General features: G+C 40.5%; 1 protein-coding gene across 1 annotated transcript; it reads right to left on the bottom strand.

Moving 5' to 3' along the window:
• Positions 1–776: 776 nt before the first annotated feature.
• LOC123398489 (probable NAD(P)H dehydrogenase subunit CRR3, chloroplastic) lies at positions 777–1,763 on the bottom strand. Its single transcript, XM_045092953.1, has 2 exons — positions 1,385–1,763; positions 777–1,042 (listed from the first exon to the last, which is right to left on the bottom strand). Exons 1-2 carry the CDS (start codon positions 1,716–1,718, stop codon positions 912–914), a joined length of 465 nt encoding a protein of 154 aa, XP_044948888.1. The 5' UTR covers positions 1,719–1,763; the 3' UTR covers positions 777–911.
• Positions 1,764–24,035: the final 22,272 nt, after the last annotated feature.

Here is a 24,035-nt window from a genome sequence, read left to right on the forward strand (position 1 = left end):
GAGCCATTTGAACAACAGAATGTATCTCCCCTTGGCAAGGAACAGAACCACATAGGATTTACTTATGTGCACTGCTCTTGGGGATATTTTATGAGTTGACTTCCCTTTGAACAGTTCGTTCTTTTTACTTGTTTTTCTTACTCAGTTGGTGCTTTTGTACGGGAAGATCTAAAGGCATACAACAAACATTATTTACGTCAGTCAGAGACTAAGAGATAGAACAACGTGCCAGGTGTTATGGTTTTGCCTAGTGATGAGGTATTTATTAGAGCAGCAACAAAGCCGAAGTTCGCTCACGATTACGAATGCATCATATAGTTTATTAGGAATAAGCACTTGGCAATTACCATCACACAATGCTAATGTGCTTATATTATGCAGGGATCACAACACTGAAACCTTGAGAGCTACTTTGGGCAACCCAAAAGTTTATCGTGAATCGAAAGAGGTACAATATTCACGGGAAATGATATCAAAAGTAGTCAATCAACTATGTAAGTTGCTCAAAAAATCTGGAATGGGTACACATCTGTCCACAATATCTAAAATGCATAAACATCTGTCAGCCAAATAAAGTAAGTGCAGAGATCACATCTGTGCCTTATGCACCTGCTTCCTAGTTCTAGCACGTAGGATGTAACGTAGACAAACTTAGTCAATTATTCTGCTAATTTCATAAGTAGCATACCTGTGAAAATCAATTTTACTCATTTCAAGTGAAAAGAAATACACTGTGCCCACATGTTACTCCATGTTTCCAATTGTAATAAAGCGAAGAAGAGAAACAGTCATACACTTTATTCATACCTTAACGAAACAAGCAACTTCAATAGTGTGAACAATATCTATCACTGTTTTTCTTTTCAAATATCCGCGGCTCATATAGCTGGGAGAAGAAACAATCTAACACTTTACATTAGGAGATTATCCATATCCAGACCGGGAATATCAAATGGTAATTTTATAACTCCAAGGGCAGTAAGCATGAGGAACAGCCACAGAGGAAAGATCTTCATGCATAGCACCAAGATAGACTTTTGCCCTGAGGAGAAGAGCGGTAGAGAACTTCAGCCCAAATTCCACATCATAAAATAGAAGTTCAGAACGATGCAAAAAGGAAGGATTGCTTATGAAGGGTGACTCAAATCTTGTTCAAAATGATTACACACTCTATCATTCAGTACATAATCAGTTAGGTTCCCTAGTAATGCAGAAATCCTTAGGCAGTCCATCATTCAGAATCAGAAAGTAAGCTTGACCTTTTCAGTAAAAAAGTGGTGAAAATCGTGGATGTAAATTGCAATGTAAACGTAGCGCATAATAGCTACTGAATGTAGATGTTGATTAGGATGATGAACTGAAGGGAATCAGCGTGGCGCATCACCTTCCTGTGCGCGCGACTCGGTGTTGTCGACCACCCACTCGGCGGCCTCGCGGATTCGGCGCTCGGCGTCGCTCTCCGGCTGCCCGATCGGCGTGGAGGCGAGGAGCTCCATGAAACCAGACTGTTTATCCCTCCCGGAGGCGGACGGGTCGTCAGCGGCGCCGATGGCGCGCCGCACCTCCGCGACAGACGGCTGGGCCGGAGCCGCCGTGGGGATTTTCTGGGGCCGCGACCCCGGCGCGCGACGCCGGATACGGCGGACGGGGTCCCCGGAGGCGGAGGATGCAACGACGGCGAGGCGCGGGACGCAGGCAGCGGCGAGGTGGCACGCCATGGGGGGTTCGGAGTGTGTGACTGTCAGAGCGTGTGGGGCTCGTGCGGAGAGAAACTTCGCAGGCGGATAAAGCAAACGCCGTGCAAGTGACATGTAGGCCCGCAAAGGTATTATGACCTTCTTTTTTTCAACGCTAACCATCTCTCGAGCCATAGGATTCAACTCGGGATGGCCGTCAGATTTAGCTGCCAACTTTGCAACGAGTATGATGTTACGCTTGTCAATTTATAACAAAGTTTATGTTGTAAAAGTTGTGTAACAGAGTTTATATTGCATAATTTTTACAACAAAAGTATTGTTGCAGATTTCTTTTGCAATGAGCTAAGCGTTGCATAAAAAAAATGTCTTCACCTTTATATAGGTGCTATGGAAGAAAGTTTGTAACATCATCGGATGTTGCATGAAAGATTGATGTTGCGGAAAATCTTTCTTGCAACGGGAAGGATGTTGTGAGAAAAACCAGCGTCGTTGGCTCGAGCAGCCGTCGAACGATGGTGATAGAGGAGTGTCGTCATCGACGAGCACCGGACCTCCGACTATGTCGTCTCGCCGCCATCCTCCTTTTCGATGAGATCGATGCACTGTGTGCGCCAATGGTCATGGTGGAGGCGAGCGACAATAACAACGACTGTGCCCGACCCCAGCTGCAATGACTTTCCCTGGTGGCGACCCGTTGTAGATTATTTTTTCTTGCAACAGAGAGAATGTTACAGACGGAGAAGGGACAAATCCATGAAGAGACGCAACTGGGAGAGGATGGAATGGAACAACGACCGACGTGTGGATGCTTGAGAGAGAGAGAGATGTGATTGATCCATGAAGAAGACGAGTAGTGAGCGGTGATTTTTGTGGGGATAAGGATAAGGACATGGTAAATTAGATATTTCTAGACACCGGTGGGCTCCTACGACCACGTGAGGTGCATTCAGCAAACAAACTATCAAACCCAATCCAACGGCCACCAGATCGATGCAATGTTGTAATCCGTTGATAGAGGGGAATCTTTTTCCTTCTTTTTTAGCACAAGGTATTATGACCTTACCGCACATAACACTACATATGAAGTTTGAAATGTTTGATTGTTTGTGCACTTCTACTCGTACCTTTTCAACAGTGGTGATGTTATCATAGATGACACCACATATGAAGTCTCCACTTTTCTCTATTTCTATTTCTATTATTAAAGGGAACCTACTATCGCCGTCGTGATGGTTCAACCTCCTCTAATACGTCGACCCACACGAAATTGGTAAATTAGTGTTTTTAGAAGAAAAAATGTGAATTAGCTAGATGAAAGCACATCTGCTCCCTTGGTGGTTTCGATAATTAATGTTAACATACATTTCACTGGACTAATAGTTTTCTCAAGTATATTTTAGGAAAAGTTCAATGTTGATATGACTAGGATATGTGATTGTGGACCTCTCAAGATGCTAAGGAAACACATTGGCAAAAGCTTCAAGACACTACATTTTCTATTAAGCGATCGATGACCACATTGATGTTGGGGAACGTAGCATGGGAAACAAAAAAATTCCTACGCACACGCAATACCTATCCATGGTGATGATCATCTACGAGAGGGGAGAGTGAATCTACATACCCTTGTAGATCGCTAAGTGGAAGCGTATATAACGTGGTTGATGTAGTGGAACATCTTCGCGATCCAAATCGCAGCCCGTCCCTCGATCTCATCACGATCCGTCCCGCGATCCCATCACGATCCATCCCGATCTAGTGCCGAATGGACGGCACCTCCGCGTTCAGCACACGTACAGCTCGATGACGATCTCCGCCTTCTTGGTCTAGCACGAGAGGCGTGGAAGTAGATGAATTCTCCGGCAGCGTGACGGCCTGCCGGTGATGGTGGTGGATCTATTCTAATAGGGCTTTGCCTAAGCGCTGTTGAAAATCGATCTAGAGGAAGAACTACAATCTAAAGGAGAGGGTAGCACGTGGCTGAAAATTCTGCACAAAAACCCTCAAAAACTCTAGTATATATAGGAGGAAGGAGGGAGGAGGCTTGCCCACCAAGGGAAGCCTCCCTTGGCTCGGCCGAAGCAAGGAGGGAAGAGTCCTCCTCCAATTCCACTTGGAGGAGGACTCCTTTCCCACTTGTCCACCTCTTTTGGATTTTCCACCTTTTTCCTCATGGGCCTTCTTTGGTTGATTAGCCAGCCCACCAGGGGTTGTTGCACCACCCCAAAGTCCATGTGGCCCTCTCAGGGAGTGATGGGCCCACTAGATGGACCCCTAGAACCCATTCGTCACTCCCGGCACAGTGTCGGTAATGCCCGATACTTTTCCGGAATCCAAATACCAACTTCCTATATATCAATCTTTGTTTCTGGACCATTCCAGAACTCCTCGTAAGGTCTCGAATCTCATCCGGGACTCCAAACAACATTCGGTTACCAACATCAATAATTCAACTATATCGAAAACGGCATCGAACCTTAAGTGTGCACACCCTGCGGGTTTGAGAACTACATAGACATGACCGAGACACTCTTCGGTCAATATCCAATAGCGGGACCTGGACGTCCATATTGGATCCTACATATCCTACGAAAATCTTATCGGTTGAACCTCTATGTCAAGGATTCACACAATCCCGTATATCATTCCCTTTGTCCTTCGGTATGTTACTTGCCCGAGATTTGATCGTCGGTATCTCCATACCTATTTCAATATCTTTACCGGCAAGTCTCTTTACTCGTTCCGTAATACAAGATCTCGTGACTAACTCTTTAGTCACATTGTTTGCAAGGCTTGTTTGTGATGTTGTATTACCGAGTGGGCCCCGAGATACCTCTCTGTCACACAGATTGAAAAATCCCAGTCTTGATCCATGCTAACTCAACGGACACCTTCGGAGATGCCTGTAGAGTACCTTTATAGTCACCCAGTAACGTTGCGACATTTGATAGACACAAGGCATTCCTCCGATGTCAGTGAGTTACATGATCTCATGGTCATAGGAATATATACTTGACATGCCAAAACAATAGCAACAAAATGACACAATCATATGCTATGTTTATAGTTTGGGTCTTGTCCATCACATCATTCTTCTAATGATGTGATCCCGTTATCAAGTGACAACACTTGTCTATGGCCAGGAAACCTTGACCATCTTTGATCAACGAGGTAGTCAACTAGAGGCTCACTAGGGATAGTGTGTTGTCTATGTATCCACACATGTATTTGAGTTTCCAATCAATACAAGTCTAGCATGGATAATAAACGAATATCATGAACAAGGAAATATAATAATAACCAATTTATTATTGCCTCTAGGGCATATTTCCAACAATTGAGTCCGTATGAAAGCTAATACTATAAAGAAGGGATGAGGTTTTGATGATGACTCAATTGTTGAAGTGCTTAGAGATATCCAACAAAATACCCTCAACCACTTTCCCAATTCCATATGTCCACAACCCTAAAGTCAAACTCAGTCCCACGGATCCAACCCTGTCCGGACCCACCGAGTCAACCAAGTCAGAGCCATAAGCTAAACCCTAAAAACTTGGTGCCACCAAGATGGCCTTCGATCCCAGTGAAGTGTAGTAAGAAAGTTGTTGTAATCGACCGTTTTCATCTTGGAATCTCCGAGATGAACCGATCAAAATTATCGAAACTAGGAAACTGCTTAAGCCATCACAATTCGGGTCTTACCAAGTTGATTCGTTTGGACCCACCGAAAATCCAAAAGTTGGAACCTTTTGCACTTATCGGTGCCACCAAGATTTTATGTCATACTCACTGAGTTGTGCATAAAGTTTTAATGGTTGGATTTTTGGTGATGGATATATATATACCACCGGTGGTAGTTACCACCACTTGTGTTTTGTATGTTGTATATAGTATCTATCAAATCGGAGAGTATGTACATGTAATATGTAATAGTATATAATAATGTTTAGGTAGTATATATACTATTTTTTGGTAATATGTATCATATTTTGTGTATGCTATTTTTACATACAAATATATACGTATTTCACAAATATAATAAAAAATATGTGTTAACTTGTAATTTTTTCATGTAAGTCGCTTTGAAAAATATTATATATATATAGAGAGAGAGAGAGAAAGAGAGCATGGATTTGCTGCCAACACTAGCTATGGTGGTTGCTATCTGAACCCTTTGTTTGCATCGAGATCCGAACTTTCTCGTAGATAAGGTTCCTATTTCTTGAATTTTGGATGATGTCAATTATCAAAGAGGAAGCCATGTGGTGGTCCTTTACAAAGAAGCAGACCAAAACATCAGTCTATAACCTATGATGGCAGGAGTATTCAGAGAATGCACACATGCCCTTTCTAGCATTGATCTTTGAGCATGAACTGTTTTGGGTAAGCATGCGACATAAGTTTTGTTGTGTAGTGAACCACCTCTATCTCACACACACATGCGTGTATCTGACAAAGTGAACAATGAAGTGTGGTCTAATTCATCTATATGAGAAAAAATAATAAACCATCGAATATATAGGAAATGAAAAAGGGGGAAAAGAATGGATCAGATCCCAACACATAACGTGCAACACTGATTGTAGTCGTCACAGCGAAACTTTATATCTTCACTTTTCTCTCTTTCTCTCTCTCTATATATATATGTGTGTGTGTAAAATATTTGGGGCACCTAGGTGCCGGCCTCGACACCTAGCATTTAATAGTTTGCATGTTAATCCATTGCCATTTATTGATTTGAACAGAATTAAAACACACATTAATTGAGAGTGAAAACCCAAAAATAAAAGGAAACGAATATACATGTTTACATGCATTTTTTTCAATCAAGGTATACATGCATGTACGCATAATGTGACTCGTAGGTCAATGAACCTTCTACACATAGATGAGTACATGTATACACAAATATTGATTATTTCATAAGGTATGCAAGAAAAAATATATTTATTATCTAAACCAACAAATTATGCATCAACTCCAGATTGTAGAGATATACCCAGTATTTTAGGTTGTACCTTGTAAAAAAAATATACATATGCGGATATATATGTATGCCTACTAACGTAATTATGTACATACCTTGATATGATATACCTATTAACAAAATAATGTACGTACGCGGGTATATATGTATATACCTACTTATGAAATAATGTACATCCATGGGTATGTGTATACCTACAGATGAAATTATTTTCATACGCTGTTATATATATGTCTAATTATGTACGCACATGAATATTTTGAATAATATACATACATGGGTATGTATATACTCAATTATTTATTCGAGGAATTACAAAATGTTACATAAGGAAGTAATAAATGTTAATTAATCTCCTACCTTTCTATAATGTGTCATGCATGCATGCAATGGTCAACAAATTAAAACCTACCAAATTAACTAGTAATTGAGACATTTATATTGGTTTCCAAATCAACCGTTACAAACCATCCAATGACAGACAGGCAAGGTGCCGAGGCACCTAGGTGGCACAAATATATAAATGTATGTATATATATTCGCAAGAAAAACAATAATATAGATCACAAGATCAGAAAAAATTGATTTTTTTGTATTTTTTTACTATTTTTGTATGTTCGTAATTTTACGTGACATATTTTTTTTATGTTGATTATATTTTTTTACGGTCTTTTTTTACATATAAAATAATACAAAATTTACGAAACGTAAAATTACGGTGCATTGATGTTAAAATAGAGGGGGTGAAGAATAACTATCCCTCCACCACCACCTACTCTCGGCGAGAGCATTCAGGACGAAGCATACACCTTTATATCCATTTTCTGAGAGAGAACAATATACTCATGTGTTGAGATCAATGGATTCCATTCCTACCATAAGATCCTCGATTTCTAGCCTCCCCAAGTTGGTTTCCATCCAATCCTTCTCTTCTAGCAAGAAAAATTATGTGAGAGAGTGACTGGGTGTTGAGGAGACTATCTTTTGAAGCACAAGAGGAAGGAGTTCATCATCGACACAACATCTATTACCGTTTGAAGAGTGGTGTCTCCTAGATTGGTTATGTGTCGCTTGGGAGCCTCCAAATCGTGTGGAGTTGAACCAAGAAGTTTGCAATGGAAAGGAAAATGCCTACTTCATGAAGATCTACCCCGAGTGAGGCTAGTCCTTCGTGGACGTAAGGCATGATGGCATAAAAGAGGTTTCTTCTTCGTAGATCCTTCATAGGTGAGTGGACTCGTGCAACTATTACCCGCTGTGGGTTAAAGTCTCCATCAACATGGACGTATAATAGCACCACCTATCGGAACCATACCAAAAATCACGGTATCTTCTTTGTGTTTGATCCACCTATCTCTACATCCCTTTACTTTCTTGCACTTGCATGATATTCACTTACCGTTGCTCATTCTCTAGATATGCTTGTGTAGGAAATTTAGTTGTGGCTTAACTTGTGCTAAAATCTGCCTAAAATTCAAGAGAATTGAAAATTGCACCTTTGCCATGTTAAGTGTCTATTCACCGCCCCCTTTACACCGCTCTTTTTGATCCCGCAATTGGTATCAGAGCTTTGGTATCCATTGCTTTGGTTTAAACACCATTGGAGGAACATGGGGGGGTGTCTACTTTGGGAAGTCTCAGATGTAGAGTGCATATTCTTAATGGAGAGTACTATAACTTTTGAAGAGATGAAATGCTTGATATAATTGATGAATTTAACTTGAGCAAGTATGTTCATAGCCCCTATGTGCCTCCCATCAACCCCTTGCACCCAACTCACGAGGAAGAAATTGAGATGCTTCGAAATCTCATGACTATCAGTCTTATCATTAGAGGTTTACCTAAGATTGTGCTTAATTGTAGGCAAACCTTTGTGTGTGCTTACACCTTGTGAAAAGATTTGGAAAAGATATATCCAAAGCTCTCTCTAAATAATCTTGATGAAATTCTTCATAAGACTATTGCTTTCCATAGGATGAAGCCTAGTGATCCTAAGTTTGACGAATGCCTTTTTAATCTTCGAGATCTTATGCATGCTAAAGGAGATGTTATGACTATAAATAACTAGATGATACCCCGCGCGTTGTTGCGGGACTTGTTACGTGTTTTGAGGCGATAATAGGTCTATTAAAATTTGTGTAATTAGGGGTACATTTGGTTATCCATTTTTTGTTTGGTTGAGAGGATAAGAAGTGGTTATAGGTAGCAAAATTTGTATTTGGTTGAAAGGATAAAATATGGATAATTTGTTGAGATGACCTCTTCTCTATGAGATGGTGAGGTTATGATACGTCTCCAACGTATCTATCATTTTTTATTGTTCCATGCTATTATATTATATGTTTTGGATGTTTTATATGCATTTATATGTTGTTTTATATTATTTTTAGGACTAACCTATTAATCTAGAGCCTAGTGCCAGTTTTTGTTTTTTCCACGTTTTTGAATATTGCAGATAAGGAATATTAAACGGAGTCCAAATGGAATAAAATCTCTGGAAATATTTTTCTCGGACGAGAATACACACAACAGGCTTGGACTAGGGGGCAAGGCACTTGCCGGGAGGCCACAAGCCTGCAGGGAGCGCCTTGGCGGTGATCGCGCCCCTGGCTTGTGGGCCCCCTGCAGGTCCCCTAACCCTAATTCTTGGCCTATAAATTCCCAAATATTCCCGTATCGCCCGAAAGAGCCACATAAATACATTTACGCTGCTAGGAGCCTCTATTCCTGAGAGATCCAATCAGGGAGCCTTTTTCGATAATCTGCTGGAGAGGGAATTGATCATGGAAGTCATCGACATCAACTCCATTGCCCCTCCGATGATGCGTGGGTAGCTCATCACAGACCTACAGGTCCATAGCTAGTAGCTAGATGGCTTCTTCTCTCTCTTTGATCTTCAATACCATGTTCTTCATGGAGATATATTCGATGTAATACTCTTTTGCGGTGTGTTTGTCGAGATCCGATGAATTGTTTGTTTATGTTCAGATTATCCATAAATATTATTTGAGTCTCTTCTGAATTCTTATATGCATGATTTCATATCTTTGCAAGTCTCTCCGAATTATTTGTTTGGTTTGGCCAACTAGATTGGTAATTCTTGCAATGGGAGAAGTGCTTAGTTTTGGGTTCAATCTTGCAGTATCCTCACCGAGTGACAGTAGGGGTAGCGAGGAATGTATTGTATTGTTGCCATCGAGGATAAAAATATGGGGTTTTCATCATATTGCTTGAGTTTATCCCTCTACATCATGTCATCTTACTTAATGCGTTACTCTGTTCTTCTTGAACTTAATACTCTAGATGGAGGTAGGAGTCGGTCGATGTGTGGAGTAATAGTAGTAGATGCAGAATCGTTTCGGTCTACTTGACACAGACGTGATGCCTATATGCATAATCATTTCCTTGGATATCTTCATAATTATTTGCTTTTCTATCAATTGCTCGACAGTAATTTGTTCAACCACCGTATTATTTTTCTTTATGAGAGAATCCTGTAGTGAAACCTATGGCCCCCGGATCTATTTTCCTTATTATATTTTCAGATCTATAAACCAAAAATACTTTTCTGCAATTTATTTACTTTAGTTTTACTTTCATATCTATCAATATTTTATACCTATCTCTATCATATCTCATCCTTGCAAATAACTCTGAAGGGATTGACAACCCCTTTATAGCATTGGGTGCAAGTGTTTGATTATTTGTGTAGGTACTACTATTGGAGCCTTGCTTGTTCCTCCTACTGGATTGATACCTTGGTTCTCAACAAACTGAGGGAAATACTTATCTACTTTGCTGCATCACCCTTTCCTCTTCAAGGGAAAACCAACACAAGCTCAAGAGGTAGCAAGAAGGATTTGTGACGCCGTTGTCGGGGAGGATACATAGCAAGATTACCAAGTACCCATCACAAACTCATCTCTTGCATTTACTTTATTTTTCATTTGCCTCTCGTTTTCCTCTCCCCCACTTCTAAAACGATATTCATAAAATACCAAAAAGATTTGCCTTTTTATTCGCCCTTTTCCCGTTCGCCTTTTTGTTTGCTTGCTTGTGTGCTAGATTGCTTGCTTTGTCACAATGGCTCAAGAGAATACCAAGTTATGTGACTTTTCCACTACTACTAATAATGATTTTATTAGTACTACGATTTCTCCCGCCACTAGTGTGAAATCTTGTGAAATTAATGCCGCTTTTCTCAATCTTGTTATGAAAGAACAATTTTCTCGCCTTCCTAGTGAAGATGCCGCATCCCATCTAAATACTTCCGTTGAGTTGTGTGATATGAAAAAATAAGAAAGATGTGGATAATGAAATTGTTAAATTAAATATATTTCCTTTCTCATTACGAGATTGTGCCAAAACTTGGTTTTCATCTTTACCTAAAAATAGTATTGATTCATGGAATAAGTGTAAATATGCTTTTATTTCCAAATAATTTCCACCTGCTAAGATTATCTTCCTTAGTAATGATATAATGATTTTTAAGCAACTTGATCATGACATTTTGCACAATCTGGGGAGAGGATGAAACTAATGATTAGGAATTGGCCCGTGCATGGTTTGAGCTTATGGATGATTATACATTTTTTTTATGCGGGATCCAATTTTCCTTCTAGAAATCCTTTAGATTCTGCCGCGGGTGGTACCTTTATGGAAATCACATTAGGAGAAGCTACTAAACTCCTAGATACTATTATGGCTAACTACTCTCATTGGCGTACCAAAAGATCTCCTACTAGTAAAAACGTGCATGATATGGAAGAAATAAATACTTTGAGTGGAAAGATAGATGAATTAATGAAATTGTTTGCTAGTAAGAGTGCTCCTATTTATACCAATGATATGCCTTTGTATTCTTTGATTGGAAATAATAATAAATCTATGGGTGCGAATTTTGTTGGTAGGAACGATTTTGGAAATAACGCGTATAGAGGTAATTTCAATCCTAGGCCGTTCCCTAGTAATTCCTCTAATAATTATGGTAACTCCTACAACAATTCTTATGGAAATTATAATAATATGCCCTCTGATCTTGAGAATAATATTAAATAATTCATTAGCTCTCAAAAAGGTTTCAATGCTATGAATGAAGAAAAATTTCTCAAGGTTGATGATTTGGCTAGGAACGTTGATAGAATTTCTCTTGAAATTTATTCTTTGAAAATTAGATATATTTCACCCAAGCATGATATTAATGAGTCTTTAAAAGCTATGAGAATTTCTATTGATGAGTGTAAATAAAGAAGCGCTAGAATACGTGCTAAGCGTGAATGGCTTGAAAAAGTGTTTTCTCGTGATAATATTGATGAAGATCTAAAAGGGATTGGTGTGACACCTATTGAATCTTTGTTTTCTAGCATAATTATTGAAAAAGATGGGACTGGAGATGATTCAACTTTAGCTAAGAGGCGTCCCAATGATTCGGAGTTCATAGATCTTAGTGATAAGATTGATAAAAAGTGGGATGGAAGAGGTCAAAACTTTAAATAGCAATGAGCCCACTCTTTCGGATTTTAAGGATTTTAATTATGATAGTTGCTCTTTAATTGATTGTATTTCCTTGTTGCAATACATGTTAAATTCTCCACATGCTTATAGTCAAAATAAAGCTTTTAGTAAACATATTGTGGATGCCATGATGAAATCTTTTGAAGAGAAACTTGAGTTGGAGGTCTCTATACCTAGAAAACTTTATGATGAGTAGGAACCTACCATTAAGATTAAAATTAAATATTATGAGTGCCATGCGTTGCGTGATTTGGGTGCTAGCGTTTCCACGATTCCAAAAACTTTATGCGATGTTTTAGGATTCCATGAATTTGATGATTGTTCTTAAATTTGCATCTAGCGGATTCTGCAATTAAGAAACCTGCGGGAGGATTAATGATGTTCTTATTTTTTGCTAATAGGAATTATGTGCCTGTACATTTCATTGTTCTTGGTATAGAATGCAATCCTACATGTCATATTCTTCTTGGTAGACCCTTCCTTAGAACGATTGGTGCAATTATTGACATGAAAGAAGGTAATATTAGATTCCAATTTCCATTAAGGAAAGGCATGGAGCACTTTCCTAGAAAGAAAATAAGATTACCTTACGAATCTATTATCAGATCTACCTATGGATTGCATACCAAAGATGATAATACCTAGATCTATTGCATTATGCCTAGCTAGGGGCGTTAAACAATAGCGCTTGTTGGGAGGCAACCCAATTTTATTTGTTTTGCTTTTGTTTTTGTTTCTGTTTTTGAGTGATGCACATATTATTACCTCCGTACTAATTGTGTTTTCTTGTTTCAATTAGTGTTTGAGACAAGTAATACCTTTGGGAAGGTCTACGGTGTTTGAAAGTTGATTTTGCTGAAAAGAATAAACTTTTATTCTTAGTCCAGGAATTTTCTAAATTCACTGGAACGTGATTTTGATTTGATGTTTTTACAAAATATTGGTTTACAAATTTCCCACACTGTCCTAATTTTTTTATAATTTTTGGAGTTACATAAGTATTCGAAGTAAACAGATTGCTACAGAATGTTCAATTTTTGAAAGATTCTATTTTTCTTTGTGTTGTTTGCTTATTTTGATGAATCTATGGGTTGTATCGGGGGATATGAACCATGGAGAAGTTAGAATACATTAAAAATTACATCAATATAAATAAATAATGAGTTCATAATAGTACCTAAGTGGTGATTTATTTTTCTTATACTAACGGATCTCATGAGCTTTCTGTTGAGTTTTGTGTTGTGAAGTTTTCAAGTTTTGGTTAAAGATTTGATGGACTGGAGAGTAAGGAGTAGAAAGAGCCTAAGCTTGGGGATGCCCAAGGCACCCCAAGTCATATTCAAGGATACCAAAGGTCCTAAGCTTGGGGATGCCCCGGAAGGCATCCCCTCTTTCATCTTCAGTCCATCGGTAAATTTACTTGAGGCTATATATTTATTCATCACATGATATGTGTTTTTCTTGGAGCGTCTTGTATGATATGAGTCTTTACTTTTTAGTTTTCCACAATCATCCTTGCTTAACACATCTTTTGAGAGAGACACACACACAAAATCGTGAATTTATTAGAATACTCTTTATGCTTCACTTATATCTTTTGAGCTAGGCAATGTTGCTCTAGTACTTCACTTATATATTTTAGAGCACAACGGTGTTGTGAAATTATTAAACTCTCATACTTCACTTATATTATTTTGGGAGTTTCTTTAAACAACATGGTAATTGGTTTAGGTTATGAATTTAGTCCTAATATAATAGGCATCCAAGAGGGATATAATAAAAACTTTCATATTAAGTGCATTGAATATGATGAGAAGTTTGATTCCTTCCATATGGTTTCGAGATGTGAAGATGGTAATATGAGAGTCATGCTAGTAAGTAATTATGAATTAGAAAAAATACGTGTGTTAAAGCTTGTGATTCCCGTAGCATGCACGTATGGTGAACCGTTATGTGATGAAGTCGGAGCATGACTTGTTTAATGATTGTAAACCTTTGTGTGGAGGTCGGGATCGCGGGATGGTTAACTCCTACCAACCCTTCCCCTAGGAGCATGCGCCTAATACTTTGCTTCGATAACTAATAGGCTTTTGCAATAAGTATGTGAGTTCTTTATGACTAATGTTGAGTTCATGACTTCATGGATTATACGCACTCTCACCCTTCCACATTTGCTAGCCTCTCTAGTACCACACAACTTTCGTCGATACATTAAATCCACCTTCCTCAAAACAGCGACCATATATTTCCTCAAAATAGCCACCATACCTACCTATTATGGCATTTTCATAGCCATTCCGAGATATATTTGTTGGAAATATGCCCTAGAGGAAATGATAAATAGTTATTATTATATTTCCTGCTTAAAGATAATCGTTTATTATCCATGCTATAATTGTATTGAATGAAAACATAGATACATGTGTGGATACATAGACAAAACAATTTTCCTAGCAAGCCTCTAGTTGGCTAGCCTGTTGATCAATGATAGTCAAGGTTTTCTAGCTATATGCAAGTTTTGTCACTTGATAACTGGATCACATCATTAGGAGAATCATGTGATGGACTATACCCAAACTATGAATGTAGCATATTGATCGTGTCGTTTTATTGCTATTGTTTTCTATGTGTCAAGTATTTATTCCTATGACCATGGGATCATATAACTCACTAGCACTGGAGGAATACCTTGTGTGCATCAAACGTCGCAACGTAACTGGTTGACTATAAAGGTGCTCTACAGGTATCTCCAAAGGTGTCCGTTGAGTTAGTATGCATCGAGACTGGGATTTGTCACTCCGTGTGACGGAGAGGTATCTAGGGGCCCACTCGGTAATACAACATCACACACAAGCCTTGCAAACAATGTGACTAAGTGTAAGTCACGGTATCTTATATTACAGAACGAGTAAAGATACTTGCCGGTAAGAAGATTGAAATAGGTATGCGGATACCGACAATCGAATCTCGGGCAAGTAACATACCAAAGGACAAAGGGAATGACATACGGGATTATATGAATCCTTGACACTGAGGTTCAACCGATAAGATCTTCAGAGAATATGTAGGATCCAATATGGGCATCCAGGTCCCACTATTGGATATTGACCGAGGAGTGCCTCGGGGCATGTCTGCATAGTTCTCGAACCCGCAGGGTCTGCACGCTTAAGGTTCGATGATGTTTTAGTATAGTTTAGTTATATGTGTGGTTACCGAATGTTGTTCGGAGTCCTGGATGAGATCACAGACGTCACGAAGGTTTCCGGATTGGTCCAGAAACGAGATTAATATATAGGATGGTTTCATTTGGTCATCGGAAAGTTTCGGGTATTTCTGGCAGTGTACCGGGAGTGACGAATGGGTTCCGGGAGTTCACCGGGAGGGGCCCACCCACCCGGGAGTGAGCCCAAGGCACTAGGGTGGCGCCACAAGTCCTTAGTGGGCTGGTGGAGTCAGCCCAAGGGGCCCATGGCGCCACATAAGAAAATACCAAAAGGAAATAAAAGAAAAAGGGAAATAGGGAGGTGGGAAGGAAGAGGAGGACTCCTCCTTCCCAAACCGAATTGGAGGAGGAGTCCTCCTCCTCCCCTTGGCCGGTGCACCTTGAGGGCTTGGCTCTCAAGGCTAGCCCTCCCCTCCCTCCTATATATAGTGGTGTTTTAGGGCTGATTTGAGACAACTTTTGCCACGTGCAACTCAACCCTAGACCACATAGTTTTACCTCTAGATCGGATTTCTGTGGAGCTCGGGCGGAGCCTTGTAGGAGTAGATCATCACCACCACCGGAGCACCGCCACTCTGCCGGAGAACTCATCTACTTCTCCATCTTGCTTGCTGGATCAAGAAGGCCGAGATCGGAACGGATCATGGGACGAATCGCGGGACGGTTCGTGGGACGGTTCGAGGGACGTGAAGATGTTCCACTACATCAACCGTGTTTCTTAATGCTTCTTGATGTGCGATGTACAAGGGTATGTAGATCCAAATATCCTCTCGTAGATGGACATCACCATGATAGGTCTTCGTGTGCGTAGGAAATTTGTTGTTTCCCATGCAACGTTCCCCAACAGTGGCATCATGAGCTAGGTTCATGCGTAGTGTTATCTCAAGTAGAACACAAAAGGTTTTGTGGACGGTGATGTTCGATTTGCTTCCCTCCTTAGTCTTTTCTTGATTCGGCGGTATTGTTGGATTGAAGCGGCCTGGACCGACATAACTCGTACGCTTACGAGAGACTGGTTTCATCGATTGACATGCAACCTCGTTGCATAAAGATGACTCGCGGGTGTCGGTTTCTTCAACTTTAGTTGAATTGGTTTTGACCGAGGCGGTCCTTGGAGAGGTTAAATAGCAATTTGCACATCTCCGTTGTGGTTTTTGCGTAAGTAAGATGCAATCATACTAGATACCCATATCACCCACGTAAAACATGCAACAACAAATTAGAGGACATCTAACTTGTTTTTGCACGGTATGCTTGTGATATGATATGGCCAATGACGTGATGTGATATATTGGATGCATGAGATGATCATGTTGTAATAGTTAATATCGACTTGCACGTCGATGCTACGGCAACCGACAGGAGCCATAGGGTTGTCTTTAAACTAACGTTTGTGTTTGCAGATGCGTTTACTATATTGCTAGGACGTAGCTTTAGTAGTAATAGCATAAGTAGCACAACAACCTCGATGGAGACACATTGATGGAGATCATGATGATAGAGATCATGGTGTGGCACCGGTGACAAGAAGTTCGTGCTGGTGCTTTGGTGATGGAGATCAAGAAGCACAAGATGATGGCCATGTCATGTCACTTATGAATTGCATGTGATGTTAATCCTTTTATGCACCTTATTTTTCTTAGAACGACGATAGCATTATGAGGTGATCTCTCACTAAAATTTCAAGACGAAATTGTGTTCTCCCCGACTGTGCACCGTTGCTACAGTTCATCGTTTCGAGACACCACGTGATGATCGGGTGTGATAGACTCAACGTTCACATACAACGGGTGCAAAACAGTTGCACACGCGGAACACTCGGGTTAAGCTTGACGAGCCTAGCATGTGCAGACATGGCCTGGGAACACATGATACCGAAAGGTCGAGCATGAATCGTATAGTTGATATGATTAGCATAGTGATGCTTACCACTAAAACTATTCTCAACTCACATGATGATCGGACTTGAGTTAGTGAATTTGGATCATGTACCACTTAAATGACTAGAGAGATGTACTTTTTGAGTGGGAGTTTAGCAAGTAATTTGATTAGTTAAACTCTAATTATCTTGAACATAGTCTAAGTCCACTTTGAATTATTTGTGTTGTAGATCAATGGCTCACGTGACAGTCACCCTGAATTTTAATACGTTCCTAGAGAAAGCTAGGTTGAAAGATGATGGAAGCAACTTTGTAGACTGGGCTCGTAATCTTAAGTTGCTCCTACAAGCTGGGAAGAAGGATTATGTCCTTAATGCTGCGCTAGGAGATGAACCACCCGCTGCGGCTGGCCAAGATGTTAAGAACGCTTGGTTAACACGCAAGGAGTACTACTCAGTAGTTCAATGTGCAGTTTTGTATGGCTTAGAGCCGGGACTTCAACGTCGCTTTGAGCGTCATGGAGCATATGAGATGTTCCATGAGTTGAAGTTTATCTTTCAAAAGAACGCCCGGATTAAGAGGTATGAGACCTCCGATAAATTCTATGCTTGCAAGATGGAGGAGAATCCGTCTGTCAGTGAACATGTGCTCAAAATGTCTGGGTAATCAAGCCGTCTAGCTGACTTGGGGATTGAACTCCCGCAAGAGGCTATCACTGACAGAATTCTTCAATCACTGCCACCAAGCTACAAGAGCTTTGTGTTGAACTATAACATGCAAGGGATGAACAAGTCACCCGGCGAGTTATTCGCGATGCTGAAAGTCACAGAGTCAGAACTCCGTAAAGAGCATCAAGTGTTGATGGTGAATAAGACCACTTGTTTCAAGAGAAACAACAAAGGCAAGAAGTGTAATTCCAAGAAGAGCGGCAAGCATGTTGCCAATCTGACGAAGAAACCCAAGGCTGGACCTAAGCCTGAAACGGAGTGTTATTATTGCAAGGGACTGGGTCACAGGAAGCGCAACTGCCCCAAGTATCTGGCTGATAAGAAGGCGGACAAGGAAAAATCAGGTATATTCGATATACATGTTATTGATGTGTACTTAACCAACTCTCGTAGTAGAGCCTGGGTATTCGATACCGGTTTTGTTGCTCATATTTGCAACTCGAAATAGGAACTGCGGAATAAGCAAAGGCCGGCGAAAGATGAAGTGACGATGCGCGTGGGAAATGCTTCCAAAGTTGATGCAATCACCGTCGGCCCAGTTTCACTTCAGTTACCATCAGGATTAGTGATGAACTTGAATAATTGTTATTTAGTGCCTACGTTAAGCATGAACATTATATCTGGATCTTGTTTATTGCGAGACGGTTACTTGTTTAAGTCAGAGAATAATGGTTGTTCTATTTCTATGAGTAATATCTTTTATGGTCATGCACCCAATGTGAGAGGATTGTTCATATTGAATCTTGATAGCGATGATACACATATACATAACATTGAGACCAAAAGAGTTAGAGTTAACAATGATAGCACCATGTTTTTGTGGCACAACCGCTTAGGTCATATTGGTGTAAAGCGCATGAAGAAACTCCATTCCGATGGACTTTTGGAGTCACTTGACACGTGTGAACCATGCCTCATGGGCAAGATGACCAAGACTTAGTTCTCCGGAATAATGGAGCGTGCAAGTGACTTATTGGAAATCATACATACCAATGTGTGCGGTCCGATGAGTGTGGAGGCGCGCGGTGGATATCATTATTTTCTCACCTTCACTGACGATTTGAGTAGATATGGTTATGTCTACTTGATGAAGCACAAGTCTGAAACGTTTGAGAAGTTCAAGCAATTTCAGAGTGAAGTTGAAAATCGTCGTAACAAGAAGATCAAATTCCTACGGTCTGACCGTGGGGGTGAATATCTAAGTTTCAAGTTTCGTGCTCACTTAAGACAATGTGGAATTGTTTCAGAGTTGACACCGCCTAGAACACCACAACATAATGGTGTGTCCAAACGTCGTAATCGTACTTTATTAGAGATGGTGCGATCTATGATGTCTCTTACCGATTTGTCGTTATCCTTTTGGGGTTATGCATTAGAGACAACTGCATTCACTTTAAATAGGGCACCATCAAAATCCGTTGAGACGACACCATACGAATTGTGGTATGGCAAAAGACCAAAGTTGTCGTTTCTTAAAGTTTGGGGATGTGATGCTTATGTCAAAAAGCTTCAGCCTGAAAAGCTGGAACCCAAAGCGGAAAAATGCGTCTTCATAGGTTACCCAAAAGAGACAGTTGGGTATACCTTCTATCTCAAATCTGAGGGCAAAGTGTTTGTTGCTAAAAACGGAGCTTTTCTTGAGAAGGAGTTTCTCTCGAAAGAATTGAGTGGGAGGAAGATAGAACTTGATGAGGTTGTTGAACCTCTAGTCACTCTAGATGGTGGCGCAGGGCAAGGGGAAACCCTGTTGCGGTGGCGCCGGTTGAGGAGGAAGTTGATGATGATGATCACGAAACTTTAAATCAAGTTCCTATGGGACCTCGCAGGTCGACAAGATCACGTACTGCTCCTGAGTGGTACGGTAATCCTGTCTTATCAATTATGTTGTTTGACAACAATGAACCTGTGAATTATGAAGAAGCAATGGTGGGCCCGGATTCCAACAAATGGCTGGAGGCCATGAAGTTCGAGATAGGATTCATGTACGGGAACAAAGTGTGGACTTTGGAAGTACTACCTGAAGGTCGCAAGGCTATTCAGAACAAATGGATCTTTAAGAAGAAGATAGACGCAGACGGTAATGTGACCATTTATAAAGCTCGACTTGTGGCAAAGTGTTTTTCACAAGTTCAAGGAGTTGACTACGATGAGACGTTCTCACCAGTAGCGATGCTTAAGTCTGTCCGAATCATGTTAGCAATAGTTGCATGTTTTGATTATGAAATTTGGCAGATGGATGTCAAAATGGCGTTCCTTAATGGTTTTCTTAAGGAAGAGTTGTATATGATGCAACCCGAAGGTTTTGTCGATCCAAAGAATGCTAACAAAGTCTGCAAGCTCCAGCGATCCATTTATGGACTGGTGCAAGCATCTCAGAGTTGGAATAAACGCTTTGATGAAGTGATCAAAGCATTTTAGTTTATACAAGTGGTTGGAGAATCTTGTATTTACAAGAAAGTGAGTGGGAGCTCTATGGCGTTTCTAATATTATATGTGGATGACATATTACTGATTGGAAACAACGTGGAGTTTTTGGAGAGCATAAAGGATTACTTGAATAAAAGTTTCTCTATGAAGGACCTAGGAGAAGCTCCTTACATTCTAGGCATTAAGATCTATAGGAATAGATCAAGACGCCTGATAGGACTTTCACAAAGCACACACCTTGATAAAGTTTTGAAGAAGTTCAAAATGGATCAGTCCAAGAAAGGGTTCTTGCCAGTATTACAAAGTATAAAATTGAGTAAGACTCAGTGCCCATCAACTGCGGAAGATAGAAAAAATGAGTTTCGTCCCCTACGCTTCAGCCGTATGTTCTATCATGTATGCAATGTTGTGCACTAGACCAGACGTCACCTTGGCCATAAGTATGGCAGGCAGGTTTCAGAGTAATCCAGGAGTGGATCACTGGATGACGGTCAAGAATATTCTGAAGTACCTCAAAAGGACTAAGAAAATGTTTCTCATTTATGGAGGTGACAAAGAGCTCGTCATAAAAGGTTACGTCGACGCAAGTTTTGACACCGATCTAGATGACTCTAAGTCACAAACCGGATACGTATTTATTCTTAATGGGGGTGCAGTAAGGTGGTGCAGTTCCAAGCAAAGTGTCGTAGCAGATTCTACATGTGAAGCAGAGTACATGGCTGTCGGGACCCAATCCTGAATCGTAAGAACCTAGCTTGTAACACATCACACATCACTTTGCGACCTCACGCACGGTAAACTCCACGACTTCCTCCTTACCTTGGCCGGGACCGTTTGCGTCTTTTGGATCACGTATATGAATGTGTCGCTAACGTTCAAACGACAAAGAACCCGGGTCGACATGACTAGTTATAAACCCAAGTGGTACATCCGTACAGGGACAGTCATACATAACCCAGCAAAGCAGGTGTCGATCATCAGCGTGTGTAGACGAGTCGTAGCAAGCTACAAGGACTCCATTACACTGCGTGACATTTCCCCAAAGGGACGGATACAGCAGTGATACGTCTCCGTCGTATCTATAATTTTTTTATTGTTTCATGCCAATATTCTACAACTTTCATATACTTTTGGCAACTTTTTATACTATTTTTGGGACTAACATATTGATCCAGTGCCCAGTGCGAGTTCCTATTTGTTGCATGTTTTTTGTTTCGCAGAATATCCATACCAAACAAATTCGAAACGTAATAAAAACTTACGGGCATTTTTTTGGAATATTTATGATTTTTGGGAAGAAGAATCAACGCGAGGCGATGCACGGAGGGCCCACAAGCCCTGTAGCCGCCACCAGGAGGTACGGCGGCGGCTGGCAGGCTTGTGGCCACTCCTTAAGGCAGTTTGATCCCTTCTTACGCTGCAAGAAAGATAATATCCGTAAGAAAATCGTGTTAAAATCTTAGCCCAATCGGAGTTACGGATCTCCGAGAATTTAAGAAACGGTGAAACGCAGAATCTGGGAGCGCAGAAACAGAAGGACACAGAGAGAGAGATCCAATCTCGGAGGGGCTCTCGCCCCTCCGCCGCCATGGAGACCATGGACCAGAGGGGAAACCCTTCTGCCATCTAGGGATGAGGTCAAGGAAGAAGAAGAAGGAGGGGGCTCTCTCCCCTCTCTCCCGGCGGTGCCGGAATGCCGCCCGAGACATCATCGTGTGACGGTGATCTACACCAACACCTCCGTCATCTTCACCAACATCTCCATCATCTTCCCCCATCTATATTCAGCGGTTCACTCTCCCGCAACCCGTTGTACCCTATACTTGAACATGGTGCTTTATGCTACATATTATTATCCAATGATGTGTTGCTATCCTATGATGTCTGAGTAGATTATCGTTGTCCTATCGGTGATTGATGAATTGCTATGATTGGTTTAATTTGCTTGTGGTTATGTTGTTGTCCTTTGGTGCCCATCATATGATCGCGCGCGTGGATCACACCATAGAGTTAGTTGTATGTTGATAGGACTATGTATTGGCAGGCTAGAGTGACAGAAGCTTCAAACCTAGCATAGAAAGTGATGCATATGGGATTGCAGGGCACCAATATATCTTATTGCTATGGTTGGGTTTTACCTTAATGAACGTTAGTAGTTGCGGATGCTTGCTAATAGTTCCAATCATAAGTGCATAGAATTCCAAGTAAGGGATGACATGCTAGTAGAGGCCTCTCCCACATAAAACTTGCTATCGATCTAGTAACGTAGTCAATTGCTTAGGGACAATTCCACAACTCCTACCACCACTTTTCCACACTCGTTAGACTAACAGATTTGTTTCTTTTTATAACCAGCCCCTAGTTTTATTTACGTGTTCTTTACTTTCTTGCAAGCCTATCCTATCACTCCTACAAAGTACTTCTAGTTCCATACTTGTTCTAGGTAAAGCGAACGTAAAGTGTGCGTAGAGTTGTATCGGTGGTCGATAGAACTTGAGGGAATATTTGTCCTACCTTTAGCTCCTTGTTGGGTTCGACACTCTTACTTATCGAGAAAGGCTACAATTGATCCCCTATACTTGTGGGTTATCAAGACCTTTTTCTGGCGCCGTTGCCGGGGAGCAATAGCGTGGGGTGAATATTCTCGTGTGTGCTTGTTTGGTTTATCACTAAGTAGATTTATTTTCTGTTCTAAGTTGTTCTCTATCTTTAGTTATGGATATGGAACACGAAATACCAAGAAAATTAGGTGTACTTTCTACTCATGGAGATGGGGAACCTCCTAAAACCCTCGATGCTCGTTACGTGGAAAATATTATATACTTCTTTAATAATCCTGAGAAATCCCCATTCAATTATATAATGGAATACACGTTGGATCAACGTGAAAACTTTAGGGGTTATCGCTTGACTCAAAAAGGGAAACTTTTATGGGATCAAATCCATTTGTTGAAATGGTATGCTTGGGAACTATGCAAGATACATGGTGTTACTTGTTGCTCTAGGATGAAGGCTCCACACCTTCCCTTTTCTTGTGAGTTTAATGATCATACAACCTTGGCTTCTTATGATAATGGTATATATGATTACTATGATGTGGATCAAATAGAAGAGTTTGTTGCTTTTATGGGTGCTTATGAAATTGAGGCTCTTTTTAAAAGGTATGATGATAATGATGATGCTCCTTACCGATCTGAAAATTTGGCTATGCTTCGTTATTGTTATACTAATTATGAATATAATGCCCATATTGAACGATTTAAGGAGAAATCCTATGCTGCCCAAGAAGGGACTATTATTTTGCAGGAAACTATGAAAGAAGAAAATGCTGAAATTGTGAGCTCATTAGATGAAAAAGATGACGAGGAGAGCAAAGAACAAAAGGAGGAAGAACGGACTAGCTACCCATGTCCACCTTCTAATGAGAGTAACTCTTCTACTCATACATTATTTAATTTCCCTTCGTTCTTACCGAAGGATGAATGCTATGATCCCTTGGATTCGTTTGAAATATCCCTTTTTGATGAACTTGATGCTTGCTACGCTTGTGGCCATGATGCCAATATGAATGATGCTTAT

This window comes from Hordeum vulgare, chromosome 5H (genome assembly GCF_904849725.1).
Source record: "Hordeum vulgare subsp. vulgare chromosome 5H, MorexV3_pseudomolecules_assembly, whole genome shotgun sequence".
NCBI lineage: Eukaryota > Viridiplantae > Streptophyta > Magnoliopsida > Poales > Poaceae > Hordeum > Hordeum vulgare.